Raw genomic sequence first — 17339 nt, forward strand, 5'->3', positions numbered from 1 at the left:
GGTGTATAAGACGCACCCACTTTTCCCCCCCAGTTTTGGGGAAGAAAAAGTGCGTCTTATACGCCGAAAAATACGGTACATTAATTTTTTTCTAATAAAATATATTTATGGGTGTATTTATATTCTTTAATATTTGACATAGAAAGAGCAATTTTCAAACACTTTACATAAGCATTGGAACTCAATCATTTCTTAGTTTCCATAAACTGTCAATGATAGGTTATTTTTACCTATTGATCAGATTTGTGTTTTAAAGCTTCTTGAAAGAGCAGTAAGTGCCTGGCATATTGACAGCATAGGTTGGAGCTGTTGTACATGGCCTTCCTCGTAACTATAACAGTACATGGTTAAATGTTAGAATACACATTTTCTTTGGTTATACAATTGACATGAATGGGTACTGTTAATATTTATAATATGTTTGTTCTGTTTGTTAATGGATATTTTATGTTTTATCAACAGCTGAGAGTCTTCAAGCTGGCCAAGTCCTGGCCCACTCTAAACATGCTTATTAAAATCATTGGAAACTCTGTTGGTGCCCTGGGTAACCTGACTGTTGTTTTGGCCATTATTGTCTTCATTTTTGCTGTGGTGGGAATGCAGTTGTTTGGCAAAAATTACAAGGACTGCGTTTGTAAAATAAATCCTGATTGTGTGCTTCCAAGATGGCACATGAATGATTTTTTCCACTCCTTCCTTATTGTCTTCCGTGTTTTATGTGGAGAATGGATTGAAACCATGTGGGACTGCATGGAGGTTGCAGGACAAGCGATGTGTCTGGTTGTCTTCATGATGGTCATGGTTATTGGTAACTTGGTGGTTAGTATGTTTATTTGCTCGACATATTTAGTATAGTAGTATAGTAATAAATATAAATATATATATATATATATATATATATATATACACACATACACACACACTATATATTATTATATAAAAATATAAACATATCATAGGCAAAGGCATAATCAAAAAAGGTAATCATAATATATTTATCTACTTGACCTATTCGGTACATTATAAAATGTACTTGTCTGCTTCTCAGAGTCCAAAAAACTTTTCTAGACAGGATGATTTTCTGAGCAGCTCATCCTCAATAGTCCACAATAAATGTTAAGTCAGACTTGTTAGGGCTCTGACAATGGAGGGGCACCTCCAATTTGTGAAAACAGATAACTAGTTATCTCTGGGGGTGATCTGGATTTCTGAAGGCTGCACAAACTGGTGTATAAAAAATGCGATGAATTAAATGTGAATGAAAATTTTATTCTATTGGCTAGTCTTAGAAAATCAGAGGGCTGCCAACAGAAACAGAATGGTAAATTAAGGCTTGCTAGTAATTTATGATAATGTTTTCTAAACACAATTTGTGCACCAAATTTGTGCATACTTGAACTGCCCATCTCTAATATTTCCTTTAAATGCTGCTTTATTGCTAAGTTTACATATGCTAACTCCTAAAGTTCAACTAAAGACTGTGACAGTCTAATTGAGTACCAAATCTAGATGCTATGTGATACACAAAAAAACTTGTTTTACCGCAACTGACTGAGACAAATCCTTATTAATTAATTAACAATCTAAGTGGTTGTGAGGCTTATAGACAATGCTTATAGCTACATCCTCTGCAACATTTTTAACCTACTGTACTGCACCAGGCACAGCCCATATGACAATATCAACTCTGCTCTGAAGTCAGAGCAGTGCAGCATTGTTTCCACATCTATGTTATAGGGACTTTACAGGGTACTAAACGAAAAATGTAAGTACAAGTACATTTTTTTAAAAGGAGATACATTTAATATTTGGGTTTCTTTTGTAGGTTTTGAACTTGTTCCTTGCTTTGCTACTGAGTTCATTCAGTGCTGACAATCTGGCAGCCACTGATGATGATGGAGAAATGAACAACCTCCAAATAGCTGTCATTCGGATTAAAAAAGGCATTGCATGGCTTAAATTAAATGTCCACAATTTTATACAAACACACTTTAAGAAGAAGGCTGGTGATGAGAAACCTTTAGATGACATGTATGAGAAGAAGAGCTGCTTGGTAAATCATGCAGGGGTTGATATCACTCGAGATATGGAATATCAGAAAAATGGAAATGGCACTACCAGTGGTATTGGTAGCAGCGTGGAGAAGTACATGATAGACGAAGATCATATGTCATTCATCAACAACCCAAACCTCACCGTCAAAGTGCCCATTGCAGTAGGAGAGTCTGATTTTGAGAATCTTAACACCGAGGATTTTAGCAGTGCATCAGACGAAGAAGGCAGTAAAGATGTGAGTTTTTAATTCTAAAATCTGTTTGTAATTACTTAAGACTACAAATGGTATATCTAAGCAGTTACAGCATAAAAGTGTGATCCCATTACTATGACCTTAGGAGGTGGTATGATCTGAAAGTTTATGGGCTGATTTATTTTTTATTATCAGATCCTTTAGTAAATTTGATTCAGCTTGAAAGAAAATGATTAACCTTTAATTTTTTCAACAACCTTAAAGCAGAATTCCTATTTAGCACATAAGTATTTTCTTGTTTGATAAGGGGGTTTCCTTGCTTTCTAAATAATCTAAATATCTATTGAAACCCATGCATTGTGGTGATGTGTTACAACAATATATGTTAATTCACAAGACCAAGTTTGATGTGTTGCTGTGCTATTTATTTTTAATGGCTACCCAATGAACCTATGTGGCCTACCACTTTGTTAGCACAAATTTGAACCATTGGGATGTACCACTGTGTGTTTTAGTGTCATATGATAAAAAATAAATAATAGCAAAATGAATGGGCCGTCCTATCTCAATGTACATTAATGTGCATACAGTAAACACGCACAGTGTAGATGTCCTAATGGTCCTTGAGCTGTTATACCAAAACTTTCCAACTTTCTTTTGGCTACAATAGCTGTGTGTTTGTTCCGTAAGGCATGAAGTAATAATGTGTAAGACAATCAAGCAAATAGTATTTTCAGAAGAGAAGTGAGCAATGGCAGCATCCATATTTCAGTACAGGTTTCTTTGAAAGAGACATTGGTAAAAGGTAAGGTAATCATTATCATTAAAAATTTTTATTAAGTTTTACATAGATTTCATTATGTCTTTAGTCAGCAATGGCTCCTTTGTTGATACAAATTCAGTTTTGTCAGTGACTTTTTGTAGTAGGTCCATTACTAGCCAAAGGGTGCTGGTTGCCACCTGGCAATAGACATAATGAATTGTTATGCAAGGACAGAATATGTGATCAGTATGATTATTAGCAAAGTGAGTTATCACAACAGGGAGAACATATCTAATGACACGGGCCCATTTACTAAAGTGGTGATCAGCTGATTGCCATTTGGAGATCAGTGGTGTTTTTTATTTTCAAACACCCTGATGGCCACTGATGGCAGAAACAATATTGAATCTGTCAATGCCACTTTTTAAATTTAGGGTAATTTTTGCATTTTAATCAAAGCACTGATCACTGCCATAAACATGATGACCTCACTGTTGATGCTAATCAAAAGAAGAAAAAAAAGGGCAACAAATAGCCTACTGTATAAAAAACTTTTTATTTGATCATACCTTAAGAATAAAGACCCATAATTTTACTGAAAAGTTTTTCTGAATTTCCAGTCAAAAAAAAGTAAATATATAAAGTAAGTAAATGTTGTAGGTGATTTTATCTCTCTTCAAATTGTATAACAGAAACTGGATGACACAAGTTCTTCAGAAGGAAGTACCATAGATATAAAACCAGAAGCAGAAGAGGTTCCTGTGGAACAGCCAGAGGAATATCTGGATCCAGATAATTGCTTTACAGATGGTATGATTTTACTTTGGATGGCACACAGGTTGATATTCAAAAAATGATTGTTGGTAGTCATTCTGTGAACAATGAATGATTATGCTCCTGTGATAATTATATACATTAATATTTACCTCCAACACTAGACATGTAACTTCAGCCTTTATTGATGTCTTTTATTTTCATTAAATTTATGTTTCTATATGTATTCCTATATTTTTTTTTAATAATTAGCTTATGGTGTAGCATATATAGATATGAATATTTGGACAGTTTCTTTTTTTTAAGCTCTAGTAACTTACAACTCCCACATGAAAATTACTTTTAGTTTTTTTTATGTCCAACGGTATGAATGGTAACCGTTATTAATGCCTCCCAATGGGCAAGATCATACATATATTATATATATACAGTTTTTGCCTTCCTCTGGGTCAGATGTGGTTTTCATATTCTGCAGATACAAAGTGTCCCTTGTGTTGAAAATTCAGATCATTGTTATTGTTTATAGAAAACCTGTATAGTAATGGGAGAAATTATAATATGTAGTGACCTGAAACACACTTTTTTCTTATAAGCTATTACAAAAAGTTTGTTTAAACAAGTATTTTACTATGTCCTTTCCTAGCCTCAAATAATATTCTGTGGATAGCTAAAATAAGCACAGCACTTTATATCGAGGACCAGTTTTGGTTGTTATCGTGTCATATTTTTTTCTTCTTGCAAATGGATTTGTATTTCTGTATGTTTAGTCCTGAAATATCCGGACAAAAGTACTGACAAAGAACCAGTAACCGATTAAGATTAAGAAGTGAAGATTAAACCTAACGTATTTCAGCAAAACAGACTGGTCACCTTTCTGCTCCCAGCCTGGGCAGCCTGCTAGCCATGTACTACACATAGCTGGTATTTCTAAGCTGTAAGAAAACTACTAAAACCCACTATGGAGTCCTTGTTGTGATTTTTTTTTGTATCTTTGGATATTTATTCACTAATTACTTCTCAAATGGCCATATGTACAAATTTATACCAGTACTGCTTTTTCATTATGTATTATAATTCAATGTTTCTTTGAGTAAGACAGGAAATTTGTATTTATTACAGGATGCGTGGCTCGTTTTAAATGTTGTCAAGTCAGTGTAGAAGCGGGGATTGGAAAGTCATGGTGGACCCTGCGGAAAACTTGTTTTCTGATAGTGGAACATAACTGGTTTGAAACCTTTATCATCTTCATGATTTTGTTAAGCTCTGGTGCTCTGGTAAGTAATATTCTACATTTTTCCTTAATTCTTAAACAACATGGAGAAAGTAATGCATCTCCTTCATTTTCTTGTATACACTTATATAGAAAAGGCCTGCAGTGCTAAGACACATTTTATTGCAGGGGCAATGTTTGGTACAGCAAGTTGATTATATATAGTGCATAATGCAGTATTTTATGTTGTTGAATAATGTCATTCCATCTATGCTATATCAGCATAGAAAAATAAGACAGAATTTCCCCTTACTAATGATCTGGCCATGTAGTGTGAAATATCTTTGATGTGTGTTCACCTTTAAAGATTATTTTAGATCACAAAATTCTATGAATACATAAACAGTCAAGTACATTATGAAATTTGTTATTTTTTGGTAGGCTTTTGAAGATATCTACATAGAACAACGCAAAACCATTAGAACAATTCTTGAGTATGCAGACAAAGTTTTTACTTATATTTTCATCTTGGAGATGTTATTGAAGTGGTTGGCCTATGGATTTGTCAAGTTCTTCACGAATGCCTGGTGCTGGCTGGACTTCCTCATTGTTGATGTATGTATTATTCGTTTATGTTTGTACAAATTTAAAAATTATTGCCTTTATTATGTTTCTTGACTGTGAGAGGAATCCCTGGTGTACCTATTCACTTAACTACAACTCTACAATCCTCTAATTTGGCTTCTTATCTCTTCCTTCCATGTAAATTTTTGAAAGTTGTCAGTAGCATTGCCTAGTGCAGTTGTTCTAGTGGTGAAAGAGGGCCCTGAATTCCTTTATTCTGTGATGATTTCCTTTCAAGAGCAATTAAAGGCTTCTTCCCTGTTCATGGTCCCCAATTGCTTGAAGTCATATGAGTGATCCAAAAAATCTACAACAGCTCTTTCAACTAAGGATAGATGGGATGTAAAGTTGTTCCAGGGAATGTAGTGTGTGGTTTAAGAGAGGGTACACTGAGGTGTCCTAATTACAAAAAAGACCACAATGTATGGATATGAATGATCTGATTACATAAATATTACAGAAGTAATATTACAAAAAGAATTCAGCAGTTACATAACATATTACATGGTCCGGCAAGAGATTAAACCAGAGGAACAAGGCTAATTAATTAGTGTTATTCACATGCTCAGCTTAATGGTTCCCTAAGGCTAAGTGTACAGGGACTGTTTCCTCAGCATTTAAACGCCTGTGTTTGAAATTCCCAATCATTCCAGTAGACCTGTTCCCACCAGAACATTTTTGAGTGTTTTATTTATTGGACTGAAAAGAAAACACAGCCTGCAGCATTTGGAGAGGCTTAAAGCACTTACAAAGAGTCATATAGCCTTTAAAAACTCCTAAAAAGTTTTAACCAACCAACAACATTTTTTGCTGATAAAAATACAATAACAAAAATTAATTGTATGTTTATTATTTTTGGGGTGCATGACATATACATGTTACTTGGGGTACTTTGCATTGGTTGTAGCAACTTTTTTCAATACAGAATATACTGTGCCCAACCCATAGGATGGAGCCCAGTCTAATTATTTAGAAAGAAAATACCTAATTTTATACTATCTAGGAACTGTTTATTTAAAAAAAACAAATCTACAAAATGTACAACTGTTTATTTACTAAGTGAGGATATTTTTCCCTATGTATCTGACATGTATTAATATAGACCACCTGCCATTTGCAAACATGGCCCTGGCAAGAAACAATGAAAAAAAGCATTAACATCTTGATTTATGGGCCAAAATATCATGTACACCTTTTAGATGGAGTTGTAGACCCAGTCAGTTCCTATTGTGAAAATTGACAGGTGTGTTAATTCTTCCTTGTTCCCACAGAAGGGCTAGAAAAAGGCTGACATTTTTAATTTGTATTTTGGTATGTATTGGTTACTCATTAACATTTGTATTGTATTTTTCAAGGACATCTGCATGTTTGAGGCCCTTCGTGAAAACCACCGCTCTATTATCAGTTACATAAATATAAAAACACACCAGGACACAGAGAGTAAGACCAATCATGGCACAATCATAGTCACGCCAATACATGACTTTAGTTTCCACATTACATATTTGTTAAAAGCATGTGCTGTATATGTTTGTATTCTTTCTCACAGGTACCTTTAATTTGTCTGGCTTCATTTAGTGGAAGCACCTGTATCCTGCAGAAGGCGAAGGGCAAGGGTAAGAATTTTGTCAGCCCCGCCTTGAATAAACCCCCACTGTCTATCCATGTGGTTCTGCTTCACTTTCATGTATTTCTCCTTCTCGTTCTAATACCTTTTTCAACCATGTTTCCTTCCAGGTCGGTTCTGTCAAGTGATTTAGACAGCTATGGCCCCAGCCATGAATCCAGGCTGTTCAATCAGTGTTAGGCTATGACTCTAACAGTCTGGAACCTCTCTTTGCTTTTCTGTTTCTGTGTAGGTCTCTTTAGTAAGCCTTGTAGCTAATGCCCTGGGCTACTCGGAACTAGGTGCCATTAAGTCCCTTAGGACCTTAAGAGCTTTGAGACCCCTAAGAGCCTTGTCACGATTTGAAGGGATGAGGGTAAGATGCTGAAAGCAGCTGATCCTTCTGCATGCATACGGAGCAGTTTAAAGCATGCTAGAACTGATCAAACCGGATTGAAATTCAAAATTCATGATGCAGCTGCTGACCTCCTTATCCCTGCACCCTCTGCTCAAACAAGGGAGACGCATTCAGCTGCTTCATCACATTAATAGTGGCCCAAAATGACATATCATTTGTAGTACATTGTAACATTTGCTGTTCTCATCTGGCCTGGCTTGTCTCCAGCACCCAGAGGGTTTTCCTGCTATATATCTATAGGGAGAATCACCAGGTGCAAAAAAGAAGAATTTGAACCCTTTACCAAGTGATGTTCCTAGCTTCTTTTATATTTTCCTAGTAACTGGGTATCCATTGAAGAAATTTGACTTACCTAGTTTGTTTCCAAGAGAGACAGTATCATTTTCTTGTTTATTATAAAAAAAAAAAGATATAAGACATTTTGGTTCAATTTATCTTGCTGCACCTTGTTGTTCTCAATCCAGTCTTTTAAAGACTGGAAGGCTTGTCTGACGGCAAAGCTTTTTCACTTCCTCCCACTTCTCTCTATGCTTTATGGCGCCCTGTCCCATCACTGTGGCTGAAGGAACTCTACTATCAGATGATTGTCTTCCTATTCTTTCAAAAAATAATATAGATATACCACACTTATAAGCATGTCTTTGAACCTACAAAATAATTAATTACATAATGACTAAAATAACTTGGTTAAACTTTATATGTTAAAAATGTAATATTCAGTATTTAGTGCCCTTTAAATAAAAAAAGGAAATATATACTAATTAGTTAGTAATTCAGATTAACGTGTATGTATGTAAATTTACAATCAGGTAATGCACTATAAAATACATACATACATACATATAAATGTGCCTCTAGCACATTTAGACACACAAGTATAAAAAAATTGTTTTCTGAGATGCTGTTGCATGATCATTATGCATAGTTTATTGCAGCACACATGGAATACAAAAGTATCTAAAAAATAGCTCCTATGCTGCCAGCTTAACATATCTTTTTTCAACCCTTTAGTTTGATCCAGCCATAGTAGTCCAAAAACATTCTTGTTTATTATTATCAAAGACATACACACTGGATTATGTTAAGTATTGATCTCTGAAATGATCACAGGTAACCCATTACAAGTAACATAATACAATTATATATATATATATATATATACACATAATTTTTAAATATGGGATTCCAATTTAGTTCATTTGGCATCACAGAGAAAAGGGGACAGAAGTCCATTTTGTGGCTTGTGCTGCTGTGTACATTGGCAGATTCCTGTTTAAAGGAAGGCATTAATCTCCCTTGAATGCTCATTTTGTAATACAAATAATGATTTATTTATAGTACAGAGTGCTTATTAAAGGATCAGTCTATGCAAAACTACTACGATGGTGAGCTGGTCTATTTTTGATTCGGCTAAAAATGCATGTGTCCAGATGATTTTTTATGACCACAATGTGCGAGGACTTAGAAATGAAAAATGTTTTAGATAGACTCACCCTTTAATATTTTGTTCATAGTTTCTGATAGGTATACTGTGCACTGTACAACAGTGCTGGATTTTATAAAAAGACGATGTAATATCATATGTAGCTTATTGTACTTAAAGTAATCTGAAGTGTATTCCACGCACACACATATAGTTAACTTTACTACAATATTTATAAAGATAAAATAGCTATAATTGGACATACTATGTGACTAAACCCAACCAACCTTTATTATTAGTTTACTAATTGCTTATTTTACTATCACATTTTCAAATTGCCATTATCCCTCATCCCTTATCCCTTTTCTGTTTTGCTTTCTGCCTTTCCCCATTGCCTTAGGCACTTCTTTGTACAGTACCTCCCCCCCTCCCCCCACACACACACACACTTTTTTCTAGGCATATTATCTAATTAATTTAGGTTAAAATGCTGTACTAGAGATACTTTGTGTTCTCATTCATAAACAGAGTTGGACTGCACAGAGTTTCAAGGAGATAAAACTTCTGGTTCTCTCCTAACCTCTGAAGCCCCTCACTTCTGTTATTAGATTCAAACACTGTTATTCAAGTTAGTTTCAAAGTTAGGTAGGAACAATCTCTGTGTTACCAACTTCTCTAAAGGGTGAGATTTCCGACACAGCAAAATTCCAATTTGATAGGAATTTAAAGCACGAGGTACTGGTAGTTTATGTAAAATGAGAAAAGGTACTAAAGGCACAGAACCCATGCAAACAATAACAGGACCAACACTGCTGTATATTTTGGTAGAATATATCACTATCATTAAACAGTGATTTCATAACCAGTGTATTTTATTGGTACTAAACAGCACCAGATTCACCCATAGGAAGCAGTGCATGTGTTAATATTATAACTGCAGCTGTGTGTCCCTAAGTCAACCTGTGGGAAGTACATGAGGGAAACTACATCTCCAGGTACTACACAGGAATAAGAGGTCATCTCTAAAAAAGATGGGTACATTTTATCACAGCTTTTTTTTTTTTTTTTTTATAAAAAAAAAGTTTTGTTGTGAATTATATTCTATCCTCCTGCATATTATCACATACAATATTGCTAGGTAGTTTAACACCCATGAGCGATGATGATAGAAAGCATGTGTAGTGCAAGCTTTGAATCATTACATGTACTGTAGTTCTTTGCATTCTCAGCTTCATGTTAACTTGCTCTTGGAAAGAACTACCATGTTTCTTTAGTTTGTTTTGTAAGTGGTATTAATGCAGTGAAACATGCATGCAATATATTAACTGCCAATGCACAAACTCACATAAAAGCCATGTTCCCTCTTAGGACTCAAGGGTTGGGGAAACTTCTTTCAATGCATTTGGTTCAGCAATATAACTTTAGGCTACATCATTTATTTGTGATTATTAGGCACAAACACCTTTTTAAAATTTATATTAATGTATTAAAAAAATTTAAACTACTCTTCACATGCAAGGTCATGTACTATGTAAAGCTCATGTCAAATTGCAAAAATATACATTATTAAATATAAACTATATTTATTTTAATAAATATGTATTTTTTAAAAAATGTAGTGTTTGATCTCTAAACATTGACTCATTGTTACGCTTGGGGAGATGAGATTCTTGGGGGTGCTACGGCTTGCACAGAAGTGGTGTGAGGCCTAAGAAGAGCCAACGCGCATGAATTCAAGCAGTAACCAGGTCTTCTCTAGAGTCTCTAGTGGTGAGGATGTTGCGCTGCAGGTTACTGCCAGGTTGGTGTCCTAGGGCATACCAGGGTGGGCAGGATGATGCACAGTACCAAATTACTAGAAGGGAGAGTTGTCAAGGAAAGCCAGGTTCGAGGCAGGCAACAGGCAAGAAAGGTCAGGACTAAGCCAGTGGTCAAGAACCAGAAATCCAGGGAATAGATGCTGGCGACACAGGGTCACCACAGACACAAGGAACACAGGAAGCGACAGGTGACATGGGGGACACAGGGATCACTGCAGATACAGAAGAACAGTGGAACAGTACAAGGAAACAGGCAGATTGGGCAATAAGGGGTTAACATAGGAGCTGGACATGGAGAGCACTGAAATAAACAGCAGGTGTATGGGAAATGCTCAGCAGAGCTAGGGGGCTTGGCAATAGTGGAAACACATTGCACAAGTGCTGTGTTAAAGCTAGCTAAAAAGCCAGGGATGATTAAGAGGCTATTTCCTGATTGGCTGGTGGGATGGGCGAAAATGATAAATCTTTGGAGAGCAGGCATGCCCAGGGTCAGAACTGCCCGCATGTGCAGGAGAGAGGTGCCTGTGCTTTAGTGAGGAAGAGGTAAGTGTGACACTCATAAGGACAACTTAACTTATGAGTGGACAGCTCAACAGTGCAACACATGTCAAGATGTATTTAAAATCTTTTATTAGAGCTGGGAAGGGTAAAAAACGTAGGTTAGTGTGTTATCTGTGTTCTAGTTTTGGGAGAATGCTCTATACTTCTGTTATAGTACAAAATACTATTTGTCTTAGTGTCTTCTGACAGCAATAAAAAACCATAAAAAAGTTTTTACCCTTCTTCACATCCATTATAAAGTTAAATATTGGGTGGAATTGGGCTTTATTGTAGGGGGCAACATATGCTCTTAAAAAGGAATTGTTCCCTGATTGTTGGAAAGTTTGTAAAGTTTGAAATAACCTTCATCTCCACTGCTACTAATCAGGTTTTTAAAGATGGGCTTTAGAATCCCAAGTCTATTCTGAAACAACAATAACATGGAACAAAATAAAATACGATTTTTGGAGGTTAAAAAAATAATTTAATGTTTGTTATTCATGAGAAGTAGAATCTGCTTGTTCTGCTTCTAGTTGTTCTTATCAGATTTAAGCAGTAAGCTGTATCTTTTCAAACTGTATATATAAAGTAAATAGAGAGACAACTGATGGTTAAATATTTTTAGCAAACACTCACAATGTGTCTCTTTGGAGTTAAAAAGGAGGGAATATGGCTTTTTTACAATTTGAGCTTGCATAACATGCATGCTCAGCTGGCTGCCTGATATATATTTATATGACCTGTGTATTCACAAATATGGCCTTTTTAATACTTCCCACTTCAAATGCTCAAACATGGTTATCTCTGCTGACCTTTAAATTGTACTTGTAAAGGCCACTTGCGGATATGAATATAAATAATTAACACATCCTGCAGGTAAATTAGTGTCACATGGCATTTTTGAACACCGCAAACGTCCAGCTAAGGCATTTTGGGGCATTTGTCTTGTAAAGCCCCTTTTTCTCCATAGTGTTGTACTTTGTAGCTTTTTGACTCTTAAAGTGACTTGAAGTTCAGATTACCAACCATTGACATTAAAAACATTGATATAACATCAGCAAAGCAGAATCACAGCATAAAGGTAACTACAATTTATTGTTTGAGCCTGTTAAAATGATAAAATGGATTACACTGATGCTTTGTGCAGAATGGTAAAGCAAAACTTGCATCTCTGCATATAAACTGTCAATCCCAACCTAATACTGCAGTCCTGCTGATCCGGTGATGTCACAAGTCTTTCCTCGTCTTTTCGGGAAGGAGGGATGAGTGTGTTTGGTCATTCTTCCTGGAGTAATACTAGCTTGAGCTTAAAGATGATGACTCCCAAAATCAACTCAAAAAAGGTGGAGAACATAGTTAGGGATTGCACTGTAGCATAGAGAAGGTAAGTGTAACTTGACCACATTTATAAATGCAGAAGGTGGAAGCCCAATGATTAAAAATATAAAAAGTTGTACTTTAGGTTAATCTTCGAGATTAATGATTTCTAATGGTAATACATGCTATTTCTTGTCAAGATGATGTCCCTATTTAAGAGATTGCCCTGCATCTTCTAGCTATTCCTTTGCTCAGCTGCCAACTTCCCTGACATCTTCTAAGCTCATTCTCTGCACTATTTCTGGTGCCTTGATTATAATATATACAATAGCATGTTCAAGTTTTCTAACCAACCTTTCAATAGTAATTTTTCTCATTCACTGATTTACTAGGTACGTGAGATCTTTCCCCTGCACCCACTTTCTTATTGGGAACCTAACTGGCCATTTACATGCTGCCTTAATCCATTGTCCATAAATTTATAGGGGATAAGGCTACCTATTATATGTCTACTTTAAAGTTATGCTAGCCTGAAGTTTTATATTTATTTTTACGTTTAGGATAGAGAATGCAAGGGATAGGATTTCTCTTCGACTTGTTTTGCTTTATGTATTTACGCTGGCAGATTCCTTCTCACTGTTCCAGTGATCACTGTTACTGTGGGATCAATATACTGAATGGGGCAGTAGTCAGCTTGACAGAGGCTTAAACACATACAAAAATATGTGTGATTACAAATGCATCCTCTCAGTCACTGGGGCAGATATACACTGTAGATTCTTTTCAGTGGCAGGAAATCCCCCCAACCATATCTATAAAACAAAAAACAAGTGTTAGATGAAAATTCAGTTAAAATAGATGGTATTAGAAGCCTAAAAGAAAGGCTACAGATGAGTGCAGAACACATGTGAATTCAGCTGTAGAAGATGGTCTGTGTCCCAAAATTACAAGCAAAGCAAGCTTGTTCCCTTTAATGCTGTGAACCGATGAAACACAATGTGTTTTTTGCATATTTTCTTTAAATGTTTTTGTGGCACTAACTTATCCAGGGTGTCAATGTTTATTCTAAAATCCGACATTAACTTTGGTATATACTGTTCAAAGAATCTGTTTTGTTATAAAACCTCGTCTTTCATACGAACTCTGCTTTTTAATCAAAGCATACCTGTTAGTGGCCTTTAATCCCAATAACCCCACCCTTCATATTTTAAAATATTTGTTCAGCTAGTAGGTTATGGATTTTACTACAGTTTTATTTCCTTCCAACACAGGTTGTAGTCAACGCTTTGGTCGGAGCAATCCCTTCAATTATGAATGTGTTGCTGGTCTGCCTTATATTTTGGCTGATTTTCAGCATCATGGGTGTCAACTTGTTTGCCGGCAAATATTACTACTGTTACAATGAGACAGCTGAATACAGATTCCTAATAGATGAAGTAAACAATCAGTCAGAATGTGAAAATCTCATAAATCAGAACTTTTCTGAAGTCAGATGGAAAAATGTAAAGATAAACTTTGACAACGTTGGAGCTGGATATCTTGCATTGCTACAAATAGTAAGCTCTACTTTATGTGTATATTACTCATACCAGTTGTGTTTTTTTTTTTGTTAACATATCTATATTGGAAGTAAAAACCTTACAGCTTGTAATTGTCTGCTATATAATGATGTTCTTTGGAAAGTACATTTATTGAATGCATTCATTTTGTTTTCATTGTACTTTTTCTTAAGGCTACGTTTAAAGGATGGATGGATATTATGTATGCAGCAGTAGACTCTAGAAGGGTGAGCATGCTTACAGCTATGAGAAGTGAAACTCAACTAATTCTAGTAGAAATAAACTGTGTTTACAGATTAATGGTCTGTGTTTAACAACAGTGCAGCACATCTTTGATTTACCAGTGCACACGTGTGACTGAGCTATTCAGCCCCCATGGCCAAACAGCAGCCTTCTGCCACTTACTGAGTGGCCTTCTGAGCCCCTGCAGAAAATACTGTGTTTTTTTTTTAGTTAGCGAAGGGATACATTTCTTAGAAAGACTTCCCTTAGTTACCAGCTTTAGTTAACTTCTTTCACTTTTTCTATTGTGCCCTTCTGTTGAATGTCTTTTTATATCTTTTGCAATGGATCTTGCTGAAAGTAATATGTCATTTAGTACATAAACATTTTAAGGGGTCTACATGGAATATAAATGTGCTGGGGGAGAAATTTATGAATGCAGTTGTTATTATCCCCTTGTATATTAGGTTTTTATGTAATTTGTAAAAAATTACATTTCTGTGTTTTAGGATGTATTATAACATAATATTTACATGTTTTAGGTCACAGAACAGCCACAATATGAAGACAACATCTATATGTATATTTACTTTGTTATTTTTATCATCTTTGGGTCTTTTTTCACCCTAAATTTATTCATTGGTGTCATCATTGATAACTTTAACCAACAGAAGAAAAAGATAAGTATTATTGTTGTAAACTATGAATGACATTACAGCATTTCCAATGTAAGGCAATACAGGTAGTCCCTGGGCTAAGAACATCCGACATACGGACGACTCCTAGATACGAACAGGGATTCCCTGCTAGCTCCTGTGCAGAATGGAGGCTTAAAGGGGGGAGGGGGTGGTTCACATGAGTTGCAGAAGTCTTTTGCTAAACACAGCTGAGGTTGAGGGTGATCTTAAGGACTGAGCTCTTTCTGCAGCCTCTTGTAACTCTTTAATGACAAAGACAAACTCTGCAGTTGTTTTTTTTTTGTTGCATATCAAAGCACAACTTGCTCCAGTAGTTAACGAATGTCCAGGTTCCATAAAGTTTTTTTTTGTTTTTTGTTTTGTTTGTGATTCTGCCCAGTAATATGTTGACAAACATATGTCCTAATTACACCTATTTAAATAATGTACCTGTTCCGACTTACAAACAAATTCAACTTAAGAACAAACCTACAGTCCCTATCTCGTATGTAACCCAGGGACTACCTGTAATGTTCTAGACACTAAACAGACAGAGCATTGTGTATTTACTGGGCGAGCACTGTAAAATGTTAGAAAAAAATTAAATCCTTTAGGAAGGATATCAAGGGGGACAGTATAGTTTTGGGAAGGGCTTGTCTTGATCATGGTTCTCCAATAGGGAAAACAAGATTTGCACATTCTGTATTCACGTGTATGTTTTGTATTTAGATCTGTTTGATCCGCAATTATTTACACAAGACAAGGTTAAGTTATATGTGTGAACAAAATGATAAAATAAACTTCCACATACTTGGTACATCTTCCTAAAACATACACATCCTAATGCTTTGTCTATTTAAATTTTCTGCAAGTACAGAAAGCACCATGTGAGCAGGCAAAAATTAATTGAATATTTTACTGTCTGACAACTTTCCTTATGCTTCATTGAAATCTCATGCAGTGTTGTTATTCCTTCCTAAATTCTTTCTAGATGGACTATAGAACACATGCCCTGTTCTGTAGTCCACTATGGAAAAATTTGGATTGGCCTTTCAACACCTTGATTTAGGTGTAGCAGAGGCACTATAAGTTAGGTGCTCAATGGGTTTTTGGCTGACAGTTTTTTTGTTTACTTAAAGAATGTTAAAGAGATAAAACAGAGAAATTTTTATGTATTTGAGATATTTATTGGTATTTCTTTTTGACGAGTCCAATGTTTTACTTTTGAATTGAGTAATTCTACTACTGGCAAAGAGCTATTGGTATGTGATGTTTTCCCAAGTTGTCATATATATTCAGGTTATAACCAGTTTTGTGTTTTCTCCTCTACTTTGGAGGTCAGGATATCTTCATGACAGAAGAGCAGAAAAAATACTACAATGCTATGAAGAAACTAGGTTCGAAGAAACCTCAAAAACCCATCCCTAGGCCATTGGTAAGGCCCTTGTGATATTTGTACAGTATGTTCAGGTGCATTTATGTAGGGCCTTCTTCAACTGAACACATTTATATGTTCTTGACTTTATGAAAATATTTTTTATATTTAAAAATACAATTAATTCCTTTTAATGAACACACCTGCATGATTTTTAAACCCTTTATGTTGTCCCTTAATACAGTCTTTAACCTCCTGGGCGTTTCACTGATGTCTGGATTTCTGTACCAAAAGCAGTACACTGTTTTTCATGAAGATTTTTTTTAAATTGTAGACCTGTAACTTACAGAAATATGTCCGAACAAGGGCCTAGTAGATATCCTGAATATAATAAAGTTTGAAACAAACAATCATGTAAAAAAAAAATTAACTTTAATAATAAAATAAAAAACACAAAAATCAGCTTAAACAAGAATGCATAAATAAATAAAAAATACTGAAAATGCAATAATTCAGTATACTGTATTATACTATATTTTTCTAAAACACCTCCCTAGTGTGGTAATTTTTAAAACAGGCCAACGTCACATACCTATAGACAAAAACCACATAATAATATTTTGTAATATTTTGTATTGGATTGGATACAGGACTTTGTATTAAATCCAATACAAGATATTTGAATTTCCTGCTACGACCCCCGTCTACGGTCGTATGCACTGACATCATCAGGAATCGTTGAGGGACGTGTACGCGAACGGCG

At 35.3% G+C, this 17339-nt stretch overlaps 1 protein-coding gene across 5 annotated transcripts in view; it reads left to right on the plus strand.

Annotated features, from left to right (window-relative positions):
- Positions 1–17339, plus strand: part of SCN8A (sodium voltage-gated channel alpha subunit 8) — an 82338-nt gene that overhangs the window by 57656 nt on the left and 7343 nt on the right. For 3 of the 5 annotated variants that reach the window (XM_072406889.1, XM_072406904.1, XM_072406897.1), the window contains 10 exons: positions 463–819; positions 1826–2290; positions 3704–3821; positions 4905–5059; positions 5437–5610; positions 7479–7601; positions 14015–14299; positions 14476–14529; positions 15067–15204; positions 16532–16636. In XM_072406889.1, coding sequence (XP_072262990.1) covers positions 463–819; positions 1826–2290; positions 3704–3821; positions 4905–5059; positions 5437–5610; positions 7479–7601; positions 14015–14299; positions 14476–14529; positions 15067–15204; positions 16532–16636 — 1974 coding nt within the window. The remainder of the gene's footprint in view (positions 1–462; positions 820–1825; positions 2291–3703; positions 3822–4904; positions 5060–5436; positions 5611–7478; positions 7602–14014; positions 14300–14475; positions 14530–15066; positions 15205–16531; positions 16637–17339) is intronic. The other 2 variants (XM_072406912.1, XM_072406919.1) reach the window with 1 other exon arrangement.

The sequence above is a fragment of the Pyxicephalus adspersus genome, chromosome 1 (assembly GCF_032062135.1).
Source record: "Pyxicephalus adspersus chromosome 1, UCB_Pads_2.0, whole genome shotgun sequence".
Lineage (NCBI taxonomy): Eukaryota > Metazoa > Chordata > Amphibia > Anura > Pyxicephalidae > Pyxicephalus > Pyxicephalus adspersus.